The 18,576-nt window shown below is 36.1% G+C and overlaps 2 protein-coding genes across 2 annotated transcripts; both read right to left on the bottom strand.

The window, feature by feature from the left end:
* Positions 1 to 385: 385 nt before the first annotated feature.
* On the bottom strand, positions 386 to 1,971 carry LOC148770982 (uncharacterized). The gene has a single exon (XM_088816643.1). The coding sequence runs from the start codon at positions 1,956 to 1,958 to the stop codon at positions 414 to 416; it is 1,545 nt and encodes a 514-aa protein (XP_088672769.1). The 5' UTR covers positions 1,959 to 1,971; the 3' UTR covers positions 386 to 413.
* Positions 1,972 to 3,428: 1,457 nt separating this feature from the next.
* Positions 3,429 to 16,616, bottom strand: LOC105951496 (uncharacterized). The gene is made up of 21 exons (XM_088817430.1): positions 16,590 to 16,616; positions 16,245 to 16,512; positions 16,067 to 16,157; positions 15,838 to 15,965; positions 15,650 to 15,743; positions 15,435 to 15,567; positions 15,202 to 15,314; positions 14,949 to 15,072; positions 14,653 to 14,835; positions 14,499 to 14,567; positions 14,287 to 14,401; positions 7,607 to 7,687; positions 7,338 to 7,502; positions 7,011 to 7,064; positions 6,457 to 6,544; positions 6,186 to 6,331; positions 6,031 to 6,084; positions 5,487 to 5,925; positions 4,481 to 5,406; positions 3,952 to 4,326; positions 3,429 to 3,643 (listed from the first exon to the last, which is right to left on the bottom strand). Exons 1-21 carry the CDS (start codon positions 16,614 to 16,616, stop codon positions 3,429 to 3,431), a joined length of 3,888 nt encoding a protein of 1,295 aa, XP_088673556.1.
* Positions 16,617 to 18,576: the final 1,960 nt, after the last annotated feature.

Genomic DNA, 18,576 nt, shown 5'->3' with positions numbered 1-18,576 from the left:
GTTCTGGGTTATAATAATAATAATAACTAGTATTCACCCGTGCGATGCACGGGGCGACATATTTCTACCTGAAAATACATGTCTCAAAAACAAATTTACGCATATATCAATTATCACGGTCACCGAATTTAAGTACATAACGTAATCGACCAACAATAATAAAAATATGTTATAAATGTCATGTTCTTCATAGTTATGATATAAGAATACTATTAAATACTAATATATCGTCAAAAATAAATCTTAAAAGATAATAAGAATTGCACCGAGCACCCTAGGGAAATGACTGAAAATAACATCGCACCGGGAAAAATATATGGATAAGAAACACCTGCAAAAGAATAAGTTCTTTAAAAATAAAATAAAAAACCTGTTACGTGAATAAATGATAAATATGAAAATATTTTCTACCTTCAAATTCGATGAAATACTTCCTTGTACACGACATTTCTAGTAACATTGGTGAGTTCACCCGAATCCGACTTGATGAATATCTTGATGCCACCTCTGCTCTTAACTCTGGACACTGCAACATATAGTTCACCATGGCTGAAAACATGCCTAGGAACATACAAACCAACATGCGAAAGAGTTTGGCCTTGGCTTTTATTTATCGTCATTGCAAAAGAAACAATCAACGGAAATTGTCTTCTCTGAAATTTAATTGGCAGTCCGGAGTTAGATGGTATTAATGTCATCCGAGGAATGAACACTATGTCACCGATATTTTTTCCGGAAAGAATTTTGCAACTCAGAACGTGAATGCCAGTTCTAATAATTTGAAGTCGGGTACCGTTGCACAATCCTCTAGCTTGATCGATGTTTCTTATTAGCATAACGGGTGCACCAACCTTGATCCTCAACGCATGAGAAGGAACTCCGGAGCATCTTATTGTGTTGAGGAATTCAGTCGAATAAATTTCTGCATTATCCTCCGTTGTGTGCTCGTCCCTACACATACTATCTGAGCTCAGGTACACCTTCTCCTCTCCTGGAAGGATAGACATTAAGTGATCGTTCACAGACTCGACGCATTCATTAGTTGGTGCAAGAATTGCCCTCCCTTGAAAATAATCTCGATCGTACATGTTACTCAACAAATCCGGGTAAACAAATTCGAGTAAGTCTCTGAATGGATCTTCTGAATCACCAATCAACATGTCTGCTGGAATCTCTATCGAAGCTTCACCATCATTGTCTTCCCCAACATCCCCATTACCAACATTCAGTATCCAGTCTCCAAATTCTTTTATCTCATCCACATTAGATGGAGAAGAGCATGACTGCAGTCTCATGTTCTTAGTCAACTTCATGACACGACAGAAATTCCACAGCGGAGAGGAGTTTATCGTAGCATGTACTATGTCCTGCCTTGATGCTTTGAGCACAACTGGTAAAATCTGCCTAAAATCACCTCCAAGAACAACCACCTTACCACCAAAGGGTTTATCAGCCTGTAATATTGACTTCATTGTCTTGTCAAGGGCTTCAAAACAGTATCTATGCATCATAGGAGCCTCGTCCCATATAATAAGCTTTGCCCTTATGAGCAACTCTGCCTGTGGACTTTGTTGCGATATGCTGCAGGTGGAACTCTCATGTACATTTATGGGTAGTCCGAATCGAGAATGATATGTTCTTCCACCGGGGAGCAATAACGATGCTATACCACTCGATGCAACGTTAATTACAATCTCTCCCTTCGAACGAACTGCAGCCGAAAGAGTTTTCCATAGAAACGTCTTTCCCGTTCCACCATGGCCATATAGAAAGAACATTCCACCACTGTCATTGGTTACTGCATCCATGACTACATCATAAACCTTTCTTTGCTCATCTGTAATGGAAGCAAGACACTGTTGAAGTTCTCTACCCATTTCAAACCGGTCGTAATCCAATTCATCTAACACCAATATGTTTTTTGTGTCCTCAGATGAGTATTCGATTGGAACTGGCATAGGCGCGTAATTTTGCAGGCTTTTACCATTGCTTTGCAATATTTTTTTCTATTTCGGTGAGAGTATAGTTCTTCAAGCTTTCATCCGATATATGTAAATCTTTAACAATAAAAAAATGGATAAATTATGTGCATCTAGTTGAAATCGTACAAAGACAATATTAAAAGAATGATTAATACGTGAAATCTAATTGAATGCAATGCCATACAAATTGCCATACCTGGATTTTTATGAAGACGTTGTTGTTTGTAAGCAATACCCTCAGCCAAATCCAACCAACAACTTTGCCAAACATGTTCGGGCCGACTTAAGCTATTGGAAAGCAGCATAACCGCAAATAATTTTCTTATATTATCCCCCGATGCCCAAGTATTCACTTCTTTTATTGCATCTATGTATTCTTTGTCGTCATCTAGCAAACCCAACACATAACATGCATCCCTGAACGTAGGGTAGACGATGTCAAAAACTTTTCTGATGTCCTCGTAGCACGTGCATCCCCTTTGAATGTTAAGTAGCAACCTAAGGTAATAGTCTTCCCCCTTTCCAGGGGGAACATTCGCAATCCTACCGATAGAAAATCCTTTTTTCCTTGGCGCCCAAGTTCGAGAATCCTCTTTATACACAAATTGTTGTGGAAAATCTCCGTACCTCAAGTCCCTTGCATGTGGATAGTTCTTGTTGGCCTCAAACCACGCCAGGAACATAGTTTGCTTGGCAGATGGCCTATCCAACACAGTTTGTAACGACTAGTTTTCATTGAAGACAATTGGCTGATGATCGGGGAGATGAAAGCTTAGCCTAATTACGGACGGGTCTCTGTAATGAATATCAAAGTTAAACAACCTCCACATTGCCTCGCACGCCGAAAGATATCTGCAGTCGTAGTACATCTTTATCTCATCACGAATCTCAGCACCGCCATCTGTATTGCGTGTCTCATAAAATGCCGCTGTGACTCGGTCATGCCTAGGGGTGGAAATCGGAACGAAATTTCCGATTTCCGCCGGTTCCGATCCGAATATTTCCGATTTTGGAACCATTTTTTGTGATCCGATTTCCGAATTTCCGATTTCCGATTTTTCCGAAAAAAATCGGATCGGAATCGGAATTGTATATAAAATATTTGGAAATTCCGAATTCCGATCCGAAAATAATTCCGAAATTTCCGAAAATATTTCCGAATAATTCCGAAAATTTCCGAAAATTATTACTATTTATTAATTATTATAAATTTGAAGTTACATTTTTCTTATTAAAAAATATGCTACATCAGCCCATCAATACCGTAGGCCCACATTAACAAAAGCCCAAACCCAATTTCTTCCTACGTGAATTCTAAACCCTAATTGCCTAACTCTCTCTCTCTCATTCTCTCCCCTCGCACCAGCCACTCTCTCCCTCTGCAATTTCTCATTTCTTCCACCACCAGCCATTCTTTTCTCTGTATAGAATCTCTTATCTCTTCCACTAGCCCCGCTTCTTGTTCTCTCCGCCGAGCACCGAGCACCGCCTGAGCAGCCCCTCTTTCTCTACGCGCGTAGCACCGCCAGCGCTGCCCCTCGTTCTCTCCGGCAGCATAGCCAGCGCCGCCCCTATTTCTCTATGCCGACCAACACCTAAACCGCCCCTCCTTCGCTCTGGCATGACCAGCGCCTCAGCCCTGTCGCCGCCCCTCATTCTATCTTTGAAAACCGTCGAAAAATCCAAAAAATGAATAATTCCGAAATATTCCGATTTTCCGAAACTTCCGAAAAAATCGGAATCGGAATCAGTTCTTGAATTCCGAAAAAATCGGAATCGGATTCGGAATCGATTTTGTGGTTCCGAAAAAAATCGGAAATTTTCCGAAAGGACCGTATCCGATCCGATCCGTCCGATCTCCACCCCTAGTCATGCCCCTTGTTTACGTATTTGAACAGGTATTTAATTGACTTGTTTTGGTTGCATAGCTCGATATTAATGTGAGCTCGGTATTTACTCAACAATATACGATTGTAGGGGACCACAAACCCATTATCAAGAGTAGTCTTCTTCTTCGTAACTGTTCTGCCATCTTCCCTTCTCCTATACACTGTAAACCCATCTGCATCTGATTCAGTGCGCTGCACAAACGGCTTTGGAAATCGCTTCGTGCAAGCTCTATCTTTCATACATGGAGATTTCAAATTCGCCTGTCCACACGGTCCATGTATCATATACTTCTCCACCAACTGGTACATCTTTCTGTCGTTCTCTTCGTCAGGAATTTCAGCACATATGATCCTGTCAATTTCTTCTGGATTCTTTGGCTTGTCGTCATTATGCAACCACAATAAAATATGTGCATGCGGTAGACCTCGTTTCTGAAATTCAATTGTGCAGACATCTGCATAAAAAATGTAAACATACGGTATTAAAAAATATGAATTAATTTTGCTAATGAAGCAAAAAGTAGTTAAAGTCACACATGACTAAATTATCTAATTTATATAAACATATTGAATGTTTAATTATAAATGGATATATAATTAAATACTCACATGCTCTAATACGTCTGAATATACGGCCCTTCTTGATTTCCGTCATCATACTATCGAGCTTCATTTTGAACACATGACACAGAATGTCTGGCCGATCCTCCGGCCTGAGATTTGTATCTTTTAACACCCTTTGTATTTCTGGCCATTGGGGATTGCATGTGATGGTGATGAAGATGGTTGGAAATCCAATCCAGTTACATATTTGAAGAGCATCAACGAAGTTGTTAAACATATACCTTGGACCTGCGGTGAACGACCCTGGAATTATAATGTGTTGTCCAACAGATTTACCCTCAGTGTCTCCTTTAAAAATATTTTCTTCGATACCCTTGTACATGTCAACCCTAAGTTGATCCTGATTGAACCTTATGAAATTCAACCTCTGTGACTCAACCATCGAAAATCCATCAACACAGAACTGCTGAAATAACTTCTTGGAATGCAAAAGTAACGAATGTTCTCCATGCCGTTTCTGAATTAGGTATGCAAAGAATTCTCGCATGCTTACCTTCCTTCGTTTTCTATTATCAGCAAGTGAAGATTCTCTCAAACTGATATCGTCTCGATAACCATCTTCACCGTAAGGAAATAAAAGAGGATACTGTAGAGGCAAGTAAAGAGGATGGAGCTCACTGATTCGTTGAAGCTTATTTGAGCGCGTCTCAACTACAATATCCCAAACACCCTCTTGTGTGTCAAAGTCACCAACGATCAAGCCTGCTATTTCACTTGCGTTAGGAAGATTGTACGTCCTGCCATCAGTACTGCGACTCTTTACCAATCTGAGTTTTACTCCTTGATGGCCATCATTGAAAAAACGATCTCGAACAGCGCGGTAATGCTGTGCAAGTACATTATTACCGTCAATCATATCTTTCAATGATGCAACGATGGCTGGGTCAAGATTGTTAGATTGATTTCCGGACCTGTGAAATAAAAAATAATGTAATTATAATTTGTAAGCTCTATATTCCGTAGAACATGAATATAATTCCGAAAAAATTACCTGACGGCATCAATTCGATTCTGAATCTCATTTTCTGTGTCGAAAATGTAAAGTTGGGCAAACTTAGGCCTAGTGCCTTCTTCCGGCAATAAACTGCCCAATAGATGATAATTATGTCCGTGTAACAGAAATGTGTATGGACCAGCTCCGTTATTAATAGATGTCTGCACTTTTCCACCAAGCGACGTGAAAGAAAACATCATATTATACGATCGTACGTTCTCTTGGAAATGTTTGCTCCTCCGATCAGTGCCAAACACTAAACTGTTAAGTGTAGGAGGTGCATCTCTTATTTTTGGGAGCTGGACTTTCCCGGACATACAACATAAGCCAAATTTCGGCCTGGATGTTTGTCTATGCTTGTCAATTCTTTCACCGTACCACATCATTGAACCACAAAAAGGACATTCATACGTCTGGTGTCCAAGATCTTCATAATCTATCCAAAATTAACTAAATAATATTACTCATCTAAAAAAATGTAATGAATTTATATAATTAGTAATGTTAAGATTAAAAGTTGTTAGATTAAAATGATATTTACCAGTATCGTCAACTGCATCGTCAATATTCTCATCGTTGAAAACATATTCAGAATCTACATTTATGAACAGAAAAATATCATTACAGTAGAAAAATATACTGACAAATAACGCATAACAATGAGATACGTTATGAGATGATGACAAAGATAATTACCTCCGCTGTCGGAAGAATTGTCTCTTAACGTCTGTAAATCCTCATCTACCAACATAGCGGGTACTGATGTCATATCCAACATACGTGTTACAGAGTCAATTGTTTTATCACTCCTAGCCATCTTCTTTCCATTCCGCACGGTACAACTAACATAATAGTAAACATTCAGCTTGTATAGAAATGAAAGAAAAAATTGGAATATTGTCTACATGTATTGCACACTTAATCATTTTATAAAACATAAAATTAGTCCTAGAAAATAAGATCGCACCTTTTATTTGATTCGTAATAAGATTTTGTAACTTGTAAATGCTCTTCACACGATGTAGATACACCATTGCGACAGTACTCAACGTCATCTGTTTTAACAACATAACTTCTTTATTATAAAATTCATTTATTTATAATTATTTAGCAATAATTGTACAAAGATAACAGTATTAACGTCTAACATAGCATCGACACCACAATTACTCCCCATTTAATTAATGCCACTTGTTTTTTATTGCTAAAAAATACTTGATATAATACCTTTCTTTTTCTTAGTCAATTTTTCTGTATATGTTGGAAATGATTTTTTACGTACACTATTGACAGCATCTGTGGAAGGATATTGGGAGAACAAAATTTAGTTAGTTATGACCAATACGAAATAATGACGGTAAAAAAATACTATAAGATCGAGCAGTTTGTGATATTCGTATTTAAAGTTAAATTAAATACTACCAATTGAACGATTAGTTGTAGTATAACTCGATTGGGTTTGATCCATGTTCACTCGATTTGAAGGATCACCTAGCAATTTTGATTGTTTAGGAATAATACCTTTAGCCTTTTCTTTTGCAACATGTTCCAAAGATGAGTGCGGACTTCCATATACTGTGGTATACACATTACAACCGTAGATATTAATTATATGTGGAAATATATATATTGTATATATACACATATATGAATATATATATTAAATGCATTATATAAACTTAAGTATAATTAGATATTTATACTTGTAGTTCAAAAATATTTTACTTCTTATAATATGAAGAAGATGTAAATATTCATTAAGACCATTCAATAAAATTTCATACATACGTACCATATAATATATATTAATAACGACGCAATTAACCCTTATATAGTTGAATAGCTAACCATTGGATATGTCGGTTAGAACGCCGTTATCACGCATTCGATCAAGATTAATTCCCTTGAAGGCGTCACCAAGCAATTTCTTTTGTCCAGTAATGCTTCGTTTACCTCGTTTGCTTCCAACTTGTTCAATCATTATTTCTTTGCATTTTCCTTTAACAATATAACCTACACGTTTATATTGATGAATAGTAAAGGATAACGTATTTAATAATAAATATTAACCATACCCAATCAATAACTACAAAAATAGGTATGTATATATGACGTACTATTGTCAGACATGTTTCTGGCGAATTGGTTCTCTTTCATCTGAGATCCGTCGACAGTCAATTGACAGGACTTTGGAAAACCTGCGATTTTTTTATTGTTGTAATGTTTTCATATTAATTTGTTGTACTTTAATATATATATATATATATATATATATATATATATATATATATATATATATATATATATATATATATATATATATATATATATATATATATATATATATATATATATATATATATATATATATGTGACAAAATGATAATACTTACTTCCAACAAATTTTGGAGACAAAACATTATTGTCCATGATGACTTCTCTAGTTGAAAATACTGACTGAATTGGAGTTTGTTTATCTGAGTCCATTGAATTTGAACAAATAACAGTTAATTTAAAGAAAATATATGACCATGTAATAAAAACACATACTGTTTGTTATGATCTATATATCCATAATTTTACAAAAATATTTCATCTATGGAATTATGAAGTAAATAACGATTATTGATAACTTACGTTGGTAAGTATTAGCAGGAGACCTAGTGTTATGAAGGTAATCATGTGGCCATGGGCTTGCATCCCTTTTAATAATTGTTTCTATTGATAGATCTTAAACTATAGATAAAAAAATAAATCGATAATATACCTGAAAACTATTTACATTTACAACACGAATATGTAGCTTACCAATAGGTACATCGTATAATATAGATTTTTCAGGTGAAGAAGGCGTCTTTCGTTTATTATCCATATGTAAATACTATGCACATAAACCTGCAAAACTTAAGTTGCACAGTTAGATGTGTGTATGCATGTTTCTATTAAATATAATTAAAAGTAATCAATATTTGTAGCATTCAAAAATATCTCTTCATATTGTGTCTTAGAATGGGAAAAAAGAATAATATAATATATTGTAATCATATACATAGAAAATTAAATGACTTTCATATAAAAAAAATGTTTCATATAAATTGTTAAATTATTTATAAGATGTATGTATATAAATACATAGATCTTATATGAATAAGATCTACTCAACTCAAAAAATTTAATATGTAAATAAATATAATAAAATTGTATACGTAATTTAAAACATACTTTGAAACAAATACGAATAAAAATTATATAATTGTTCCACAATATACCTAAATTGGACTAAAGTGTAAAGTCATGAATATATGCAGAAAATAAAAAGTAGATATATGATTTAGAGAGCCTAAGGAAAGATGAAGAGATGATTACACAATGTGAACTATATGTGATTTTAATAGCAATACATGGTAAATAACTAATAACTACATGTATTCGTTCAGTAAAACTATACTCGAACACTATAAAATAAATGAAAAAAAAAGTTAACTAAAAAATATCGATCTTATATGCCACGTACCGTATTGCGTGGATCGGATTGTAAGAATACTATTATACTCAATATTCATAAAAAGAGAACGATATCTAAATGATGATTAGTTGAAATAATATAATTTTTCTGCACTTTATAAAACCAATGAAATGAAATAAAATCAATAATTCTTGAGTGAAAATATTTACGTACAATAATTTGAAGAATGTGGTTTGATTATTGAAAATAATATTGGGTTAGGTAGATGATATGCATAATTGGGCCAACCCAATGGGCCTACAAGTTATTTACCTACTGGGCCACGAGCCCAATGTCGAAGACCAATATCACCGAGGCCCAAACACCTTCAAGTAAGGCTTGGGCCCAACAAAGCAAACCCAACCCAATAAACGACATATAAATAGAGGTTTTCCTCATTTTATTAAGGTACGTCCTATTAACTGAGCAATACTATCAACTGTATTCTCTGGACTATTTCTATGATCAGCACGTCTGACTTGAGCGTCGGAGGGGTTTCCGCCGGATCAACCCCCGGCTTAGTTCATGTGTTCTATGATCGCAGGTACCTCAGGATCATCAAGTTGTCAAGCTACTGATCTGCTTTGCTCTCCCAGTTCATTCTCTACATCACCCTAGGTGAGCTATATTTTAGCATCATCATTTTGGCGCCGTCTGTGGGAACGATGCAAACCAGATCACGTAGCCAACAAGATCCTCCTGAGGCGTCTGCTCGGAGAGAAAATGACACAGCTAACGACCTCCCACCTCGTGGAGGCTCTGGCTTGCCACCTCCTCCACATCCCATGGATCCGCCTCGCGAGGTTCAGGTGATCCCCCCTCGGGACCCACCACTCGCCGATCCACCACTCCTGCTCCTCGAATGGTTCAAATAACCGAGGATGCGCTTCAACGCATGATAACAGAAGCTTCAACTCACGCTGTCACAGAGGCCGTGACCCAATATATCGCCACGATGGGAGCAGATGCTCCCAACGCGATACCAGCACCTGCTCCACATGTGGAGCCACCTATGGCACCACCGCCATCGACTCCATGGGAGCTTACATCGCCCCCAAAATATTTCTTTCGCCAAGGGTTATCGACTCCCTGGGGGATTACATCTGCCCCCAAAATATTTCGCTCGCCAAGGGTTATCGACTCCCTGGGGTTTACATCGCCCCCAAAATATTTCATTCGTCATAGCAGGAGCCAACGCTCCTCCTCGTGAGGCCCCACTGGGTCCTCAACATGATCAATTTCCACTTATTTTTCGAACGGTTCAGATAACCGAAGAAGACCTTCAGCGTATGATCACGGAAGATTCAACTCGTACTGCCACTGAATCAGTGGCACCATATATCGCCAAGGTTGGGCATCTCACCCCAGTGATTCGTGATCGCCTCATCCTAAATGGGGGCTATCCCATCCTAAAGTTGGGCATCTCGTCTCAAGGGTGGTACATCCACTTACCTTTCAACCCCAAGGGGTTTCACATCCCATCAAGTGTTTCACGTCCCTACATCAAAAACAGAAAAATGGTCTGACGCGCATGCGCGAACCAATGGCATAACCGTGCGCATCCACCTAGAGCGCATCATCCTACAGTGGGCAGTTATCCCCATCCCAAGGTTGGGCATCACCCTTACCTTTCAACCCAAGTGGGTTCACATCACATCTCAAGAGACGAGTATAATCTCCCTACTAAAAAAAAAAAAAAAAAAAAAAAAAAAAATGCTGCCAAGCCAAGCCGCGACCGAGCTGAGCCGCGCGCGCGCGCGAGAGCGGAGCCGAGCCGCGCACGAGAGAACGGAGCCGCGCGCGCGCGAGAGAACGGAACCGCGCGCGCGAGAGAGCCGAGCCGCGCGCCACCTCAAAAAAAAAAAAAAAAAAAAAAAAAAAAAAAGGGGGGGAGCAGCCGAGCCGAGCCAAGCCGCGCGCGCGCGCGCGGCTTCAAAAAAAAAAAAAAAAAAAAAAAAAAAAAAAAACTACACAGACTGCGCGTGGCGTCCACGCACCAACGCGCGCGTGCGCGTCACGCGCCCCACTGATCTCTCTCAGCGCGTGCACATCACGCGCCCCGCCCTTATTCTACTATCTCTCCGCGCGTGATACCACGCGCCCCACCCTCTCTCTCTCCTACTTTTTCTGGTCCGCGCGCCTCCACATGCCCCCATCAAATCAAACCCTCCCATCACTTTCTCTCTCTCTCCGCGCATTAATTGCGCCGCCCAATAGCCGCGCGTCCTCATTGCGCGCGCGACCCCATGCGCGCGCCTCCTCTCCTGCTTTGGGGCGCGCGGAACTATAACTACACTGCACCAAATTGCGCATAGATTTTGGCCTGCTTCACCAAATCACACGTGAATTTCAACACGCTCCACCAAATTACGCAAGCTCTCCAACGCGCCTCTCTAAATCGCGCACGCTCTCAAATGGACAAATAAAAAATATTATTTCTCCACGCCATGCCAACGATTAACGCAAGACTACAGCACCGATCTACTCTCGACACGATCCGGTATCATTTTCGACTAGGCTCCCACATCGAATCGAGAGTGGGGGGCTTACGAGACAAACCCACCGCGAGACAACTCCCACGAGGAGCCAACTCGCTCGGTTCTACAACCTATAGCGAGACAACTCCCACGAGGAGCAAACTCGCTCGATCCTACAAACTCGTTGCGAGGCAACTCCCACGAGGAGCCAACTCCCTCGGGTCTACGAAACCACAGCGAGATAACTCCCACGAGGAGACCACTCGCTCCGTCCTATAACCCGTTGCGAGGCAACTCCCACGAGGAGCCAACTCCCTCGGGTCTCAAAACCACAGCGAGATAACTCCCACGAGGAGACCACTCGCTCCATACGACAACCCGCAGCGAGACAACTCCCACGAGGAGCCAACTTGCTCGGTACTACGAACCCGCAGCGGGACAACTCCCACGAGGAGACAATTCGCTCAGAGCGACCTCAATATGCACGCTCCTCAGTTGCGCGTCATCCAATGCTTCTACAACTTCGCTGCAAGACAACTCTCTTGAAGAGACAACTCGCTCGCAATGCACTACATAATCGCAAGCTCAAGTTAGCACGATTACAACCCTAGAAACACTTAGAGATATTATGAGAATCTATATAGCCTGGCCAGCTTGATTACTCAAAATTTATCTACTTGTTTTCGATGGGTCCTTCATTAAAACGTGGCCACGGTCCAAACATACTTACGACCCACGAGGTCTAACAAGGGGCACGATCCCCATAAAAAAACTCTTGAGAGCCTGATCCCCTCCTCAAGTACATCACGCACAAGGCTATATGTAAACACATACAAGCAACGCGTCAAAACATTGACAATGTCGATAAATAACAACTCCCACGAGGAGAATACTAGCTCCGTGCTACTACATTATCACGAGACAACTCCCACGAGGAGATAACTTGATCAACTCTATTACCCCCCGACGAGACAACTCCCACGAGGAGATTACTTGATCCGTGCTACCACATTATCGCAAAACAACTCCCACGAGGAGATAACTCGATCAACTATATTACCCCGCGACGAGACAACTCCCACGAGGAGACAATTCGCTACTACATCGTCGCGGGACAACACCGACCACTCAAATAACTTACATAGCGACAACTTAGTCGCGCCAACGCGCATTCACGCCCCTCCGACACACGCTCCAATGCATTTTCGCACACCATCAGGCCATATGCCAAAGAACGAACACTACAATTTTCACTCTCGACACGATTGAGAACCCATTTCGACATGGCCCCCACATCGACTCGAGAGTGGGGGGCTTAATGATATGCCTAATTGGGCCAACCCAATGGGCCTACAAGTTATTTACCTACTGGGCCACGAGCCCAATGTCGAAGACCAATATCACCGAGGCCCAAACACCTTCAAGTAAGGCTTGGGCCCAACAAAGCAAACCCAACCCAATAAACGACATATAAATAGAGGTTTTCCTCATTTTATTAAGGTACGTCCTATTAACTGAGCAATACTATCAACTGTATTCTCTGGACTATTTCTATGATCAGCACGTCTGACTTGAGCGTCGGAGGGGTTTCCGCCGGATCAACCCCCGGCTTAGTTCATGTGTTCTATGATCGCAGGTACCTCATGATCATCAAGTTGTCAAGCTACTGATCTGCTTTGCTCTCCCAGTTCATTCTCTACATCACCCTAGGTGAGCTATATTTTAGCATCATCAGTAGATTATATAGTTTGGAATATACGCATAATTTGGAAAGTAGATTAAAAATTAAAAATTCAAATTTTAAAATGAGCTTTAATCTAGGAATAAATGATATATGGTGGTATTTTAAAAATATAATTGACTTAAGTTAACATTGCATGAATTAATACTCTTTCTATAATCAAAATATTTCAAAATATATGAGTATTTAAAATAAAGTTAGAAAATACACACACTATATTCATATCACTTTTTAATTGTTACAGTCCACGGATTCCAAAATTAATGTCAAAGTTAATAGAAAAAAAAACTAAAAATCTTATATAGATGATTAATATATTTGCCTTAAATAATGTATATTTTATTGAAAATATCGGATCCTATTACCGTAAACACAACGCGAGATTAAAAAACATAAATATTAATAGGTTTTAGTAGAATGTAAAATATTTAATTTCCATATTGAAAGAGGCATTTACGTGTGAATAAGTTGGTTACTAAACATGTTATAACAATTTATTATTGTTAATTTAATACATGTAATTATAAAAATCATTTTAACCGGTATTAATTTATCAATTTTATTTGAAAATATATTAACACATGGGTGATTAATCTAATTCATACGTAAATGTTTCATAAAATATATTACGTAGATCGTAGAATATAATATAGATTATTATATTTATAAATACAAATATTTACGTAAAAATAACAATGTTATCTATATGGGTACTCTCTTTCGTATGTAAATGTATAATCTTTGTAACCCAATTAATGTTCAAATATATAAACAATTTTATTTATATTCATAATTCATTTTGGCATAAATGAATAAATACGTTTGCCGCATTAAAAAACTTAAGTAACTTTATTGAAATAAACTTCATGCAAAAGTATTAAGGACATTGTCTCAAAATAGAAATACGTATTATGTCTCTAAATACGAAATACCAAAGAAAATCGAAATGAATAACAAAAAATGACGAATAAATTTAAATAATACATTACTCCATTTTCTCTTGTTCGATCTTTTTCAATAATTTGGTGGATGATTGCTGGACGGTAGGATCATTGAGAATACTATCCAAAATACAATCGTTGGATCGCTTCATTGGAGTAATAGCGTTGACATCATCATCCACAATAGCATTAGTTGTGATATCACCATCCACAACGCCATCGTTAAAATTAGAACACGTTCCAGAGTCCTATTAATTAGCAAATAATTACGTAAAATATTTGTGTATTCGTGAAACATCTCTTACGTGCACCATATGAACAATTAATCAAAAATAAATCGTCAACCTTTGATGAGAAGACACACCCATCGTTGTCATAATTGACACTCAGCGACGATGAACCATTATCATGTTTCTGCAATATTATAAAATACATACACATTAAAAAACCACGTATTAAAATAAAAAGAAATAATTATATTAAAGTTAATTATCAATACCGCATCCATTTTGTAATGCTTCAAGAATGAAGCAATGATAGTATCATCTGTGCAAACTTTTTGAACATTGTAGGTTTTATGATCTTCATTGGCAACATTATCACCCTTGATAGCAATTTTGAATAACATTCTTCGATCAATTAACCCCTCAAGTTCCATAGGATACTCCAAAGGTTCTTCTCCCTTCATAGCATTAAAAATAAATAAATGATAAAAATACAAAATTAATTGATTACTCTAAAAAAATGTATATTTTAGATAAAAAAAAAAAAAGGATGAGTGGTTGATCAATGTACCCTGTTTTGGACTGTTTGAATTAATGATTCTACAGGAATATCTAGCATCCTTTCAGCTTCTTTCCCAAATACAATCATCGAAGCTGAATTTGTATCGTCCATGACAATGACTTCAACTTTATAACTAAAGAGAATAACAAAATGTGAATGAAAAGTATTATTAGAATAGTAATATAATTAATCCAAAGAAAAAATAAATAGTACATACGTTGGCTTAGCAGTAGGCTAATGAGCTTTGCAAACGTGACAATACCACATTTTTGAATCATGTCTAGCATATCTATTACACTTAATGCAACCATTGTACCACCACTTTGATGTTTTCACAAGACCCTTAATAGTGGCCAATACAACATATTTGCCAGGCTAAAATGTGAAAATAAGCATCAGTTAAGTATAGTTATAATCAATCTTGATAAATGATTCATATTAGTATTTTTACTGAAAATGTACGAATAAATAATGTAGCAAATACATCGTTATTACCTCATTTGTGTCACTCAGTTCGTCCAAATTTTTTCTGACAGTCTTACGTATGAAATCATCTTCCATCGAGTAAGAAGACTGCGACGATATTTGACTTATCACTTGACCGCTATTTGGTTTACTCCGAATGAGACTAAAATGAAAAGTTACATGCAAATAAATCGTAATGAAAAAAAAAAATTTAAAAAAAACGTAATTAATGCATTTAAATATACAATTGCACCCTCGATTTGAACTCGTTAATTGCAGGTATATCCTCATTTATAAGCACGCGTGATGAATGCCAATGGTTAGATACCTGAACTTCACCTACGAAAACATAACAATAATAGTGAAATGTAATAAATGACCCTAACATTAGTTATGCATGATGCATAAAAGAAATTATTGAACAAACTAATACCATTCTTTATCTCAGTCGTTGCAAATTGTATTACAACAATATACGGCCCTACACCAATATTATCTTGAATTCGTTGAAATATGTATTCAGCAAACTTTCCCCATAACAAACAGTTGACCTTCGAACCACTTGCATAACAAATAAAATGATATTTGATATGTAAAAGACATGAAAACATAAATGATTTAAAATCCAAAAAAAAATATATTTTAGTGATTTTTGAAAATACTCAATATCTTCAAGTTCAAATGGAATGTTTTGTTTTGTTCCACCCGATAAGTGATTCAATGAACCTATCGACAAAAGCGATCCAATAACATCTGCAATTAATATTAAACAATTGTAAGAATACATCCAGTAAATAAATGCTAAATATTAAGAAAAACATCAATGGAAAAAATTAATACCTATCGTATACTCATTGTTGTTTGACGCTTGTTGTATTTCTGCGTAAGGTGTGAACTTAAATGAATACATTGGAATGGACGGAACGTCAACTTCTCTCACATTAGATGTATATTCAAAAGTGACTCTATAGTCATTCAAGGCATGCTTGTAGGTCTTGACACTAAAAAAAGCAGATAGGTTTGACATTACATAACATCTGTTCACTTTGATCTTAGACTCAAATCTGTATAACAGTGTATACTTAATGGAAGCTTGCACTGTATCACCCTGCGTAATGAAAAAACAAATGTGAAAAATATAATTTCCTAACAATCATATTTGACGTATTAAAATAAAATAATCACCTGTTCATCAATGAATATCGTCTCCATGTCTTGAAGATCTTTCTTAAAATAATTTGGCTGTTTCCAAATGTGCAAAACACGGATTTTGAGATTCCATGACTTTTTTTCACCTCCCAAGTTTCAAATGAGATCTACTTGCCTTGACATCTATATGTGTTTTATACACGTAATCAAAAATTTGTTAGTGAATTAAATCAAACAATAAAAGATGAATATACGATAACAACTCTTGAATTATATAGATTCCAAAATATGCATAAAGTATAATATATAATCTATATGATAAAGTTACATTAATTCATATGCTCGGGTATCGTGAAAGAAAAAAATTAAAAAAAAAGGTAAAAGATTATTCTAAAATGATATTATACTCACGATTCACAAAAAGAGAACGATGGTCGGCTGATGAAGTATCGAGAGAACAATATTATCCTGCAGTTTAGAATAAACAATGAAATGAACCGTGTATATATAATATGATGATATTTAATAATTCCTAAATCATAGTAAATGATTCCTATAGTAAATGATATTATAATTCCTAAATTTTAGTTCCGTAATTATAGTAAATAAAATACAATTATATTTAATAGTACCGAAATTAGAGTAATTTATAGTTAATAAATATTCATAATCCATGTAATTAAGTAAAATTAAGGAATTTCCTATAAATAAAATACATAAATTAGGATTAGTCATATTATATATATATATATAACCGAGAGTATATATTTTTTTCCCTTAATATAATATCCACATGTACTATAATTTAGGGATTAGTTGGAAAACAAATGGAATATTTAAAAGTGAAATTATTCACATTTACTCTAACCTATGCATTAATGTAGGAGTATACATATACGTATTTAATAAGAGTGTTTGTTTTCATTAATTGTGAATTGGACTTAATTGCAATCCCGTAATTGACATACACGTATAAACATTGATTTTATTTTTTATTTTTTTCAATTAGCTGCTAATATAGATAATCATCTCAATTATATTAGCCATTATAAAATACTACTATATGATAAAATAATATTATTTTATAAGTTTATACCATAAATAAACAGAGGTTAATTATGGTATTGCTATTATATTATATTATAAGTTTTATATTTATACAAATATGAATGCATAATTTTAAATTAAATTAGAAGAGGTTATAATATATTACGACATTCTAGCTCAATGGTTAAATCACGAAATCAAGAGTTGGTTTCCATATTGTTTAATGTTTCTATTTTAGAATAACAGTACTCAAACTTTCATCTAAAATATAAAATCTAACATAAAAACCAATGAGTTACATTAATAAAAACACAACCATATGTAAAAATTAAAAAACATTGCAATATTAGGTTTAATAATAAACTAATAGGGGTAAACTCAACGATCCTGCTAATTTCCATCAATAAGCTCCACTGTTAAGACATTTTTGTTAACGTTGCACTGAAAAGAGTACGTTTTCCCAACCTTCATTATATATATATATATATATATATATATATATATATATATATATATATATATATATATATATATATATATATATATATATATATATATATATATATTGTGACTATTTTTGTAATATATTATAATTGTTTTATCGTTTCTACATATTTATTTAATTATTTTATGGATATTCGTTTTCATGTGGAAGCGCATAATTATGTTAATGGTATACAATGCTCTTTCAACATGATAAATAAAACACTAAAAGAAATGGAAATTATTTATAAATCGATGCAACTCATATTATTAATAATAAAACTTTAATGAGGGCGAAGACATATCATATCGTTGGAAAGGCTGGGTCGTGCCACACCTCAAGTACATCATCCCATTGGTTAAAAAAAAAAGAATACGTGTGGCCGCAAACCATGTTATGTGCGTAACAAAACTCTGTCCAACCCTTAGTCAACAACATATACATTTTTCCATGTTTTTGGCGCGAAGATACCGCAACTTGAAAATAATTTCC

The sequence above is a fragment of the Erythranthe guttata genome, chromosome 4, assembly GCF_056151865.1.
Source record: "Erythranthe guttata isolate IM_541 chromosome 4, IM_541, whole genome shotgun sequence".
NCBI classification, from domain to species: domain Eukaryota; kingdom Viridiplantae; phylum Streptophyta; class Magnoliopsida; order Lamiales; family Phrymaceae; genus Erythranthe; species Erythranthe guttata.
This window is presented reverse-complemented; position numbering and strand designations above follow the sequence as displayed.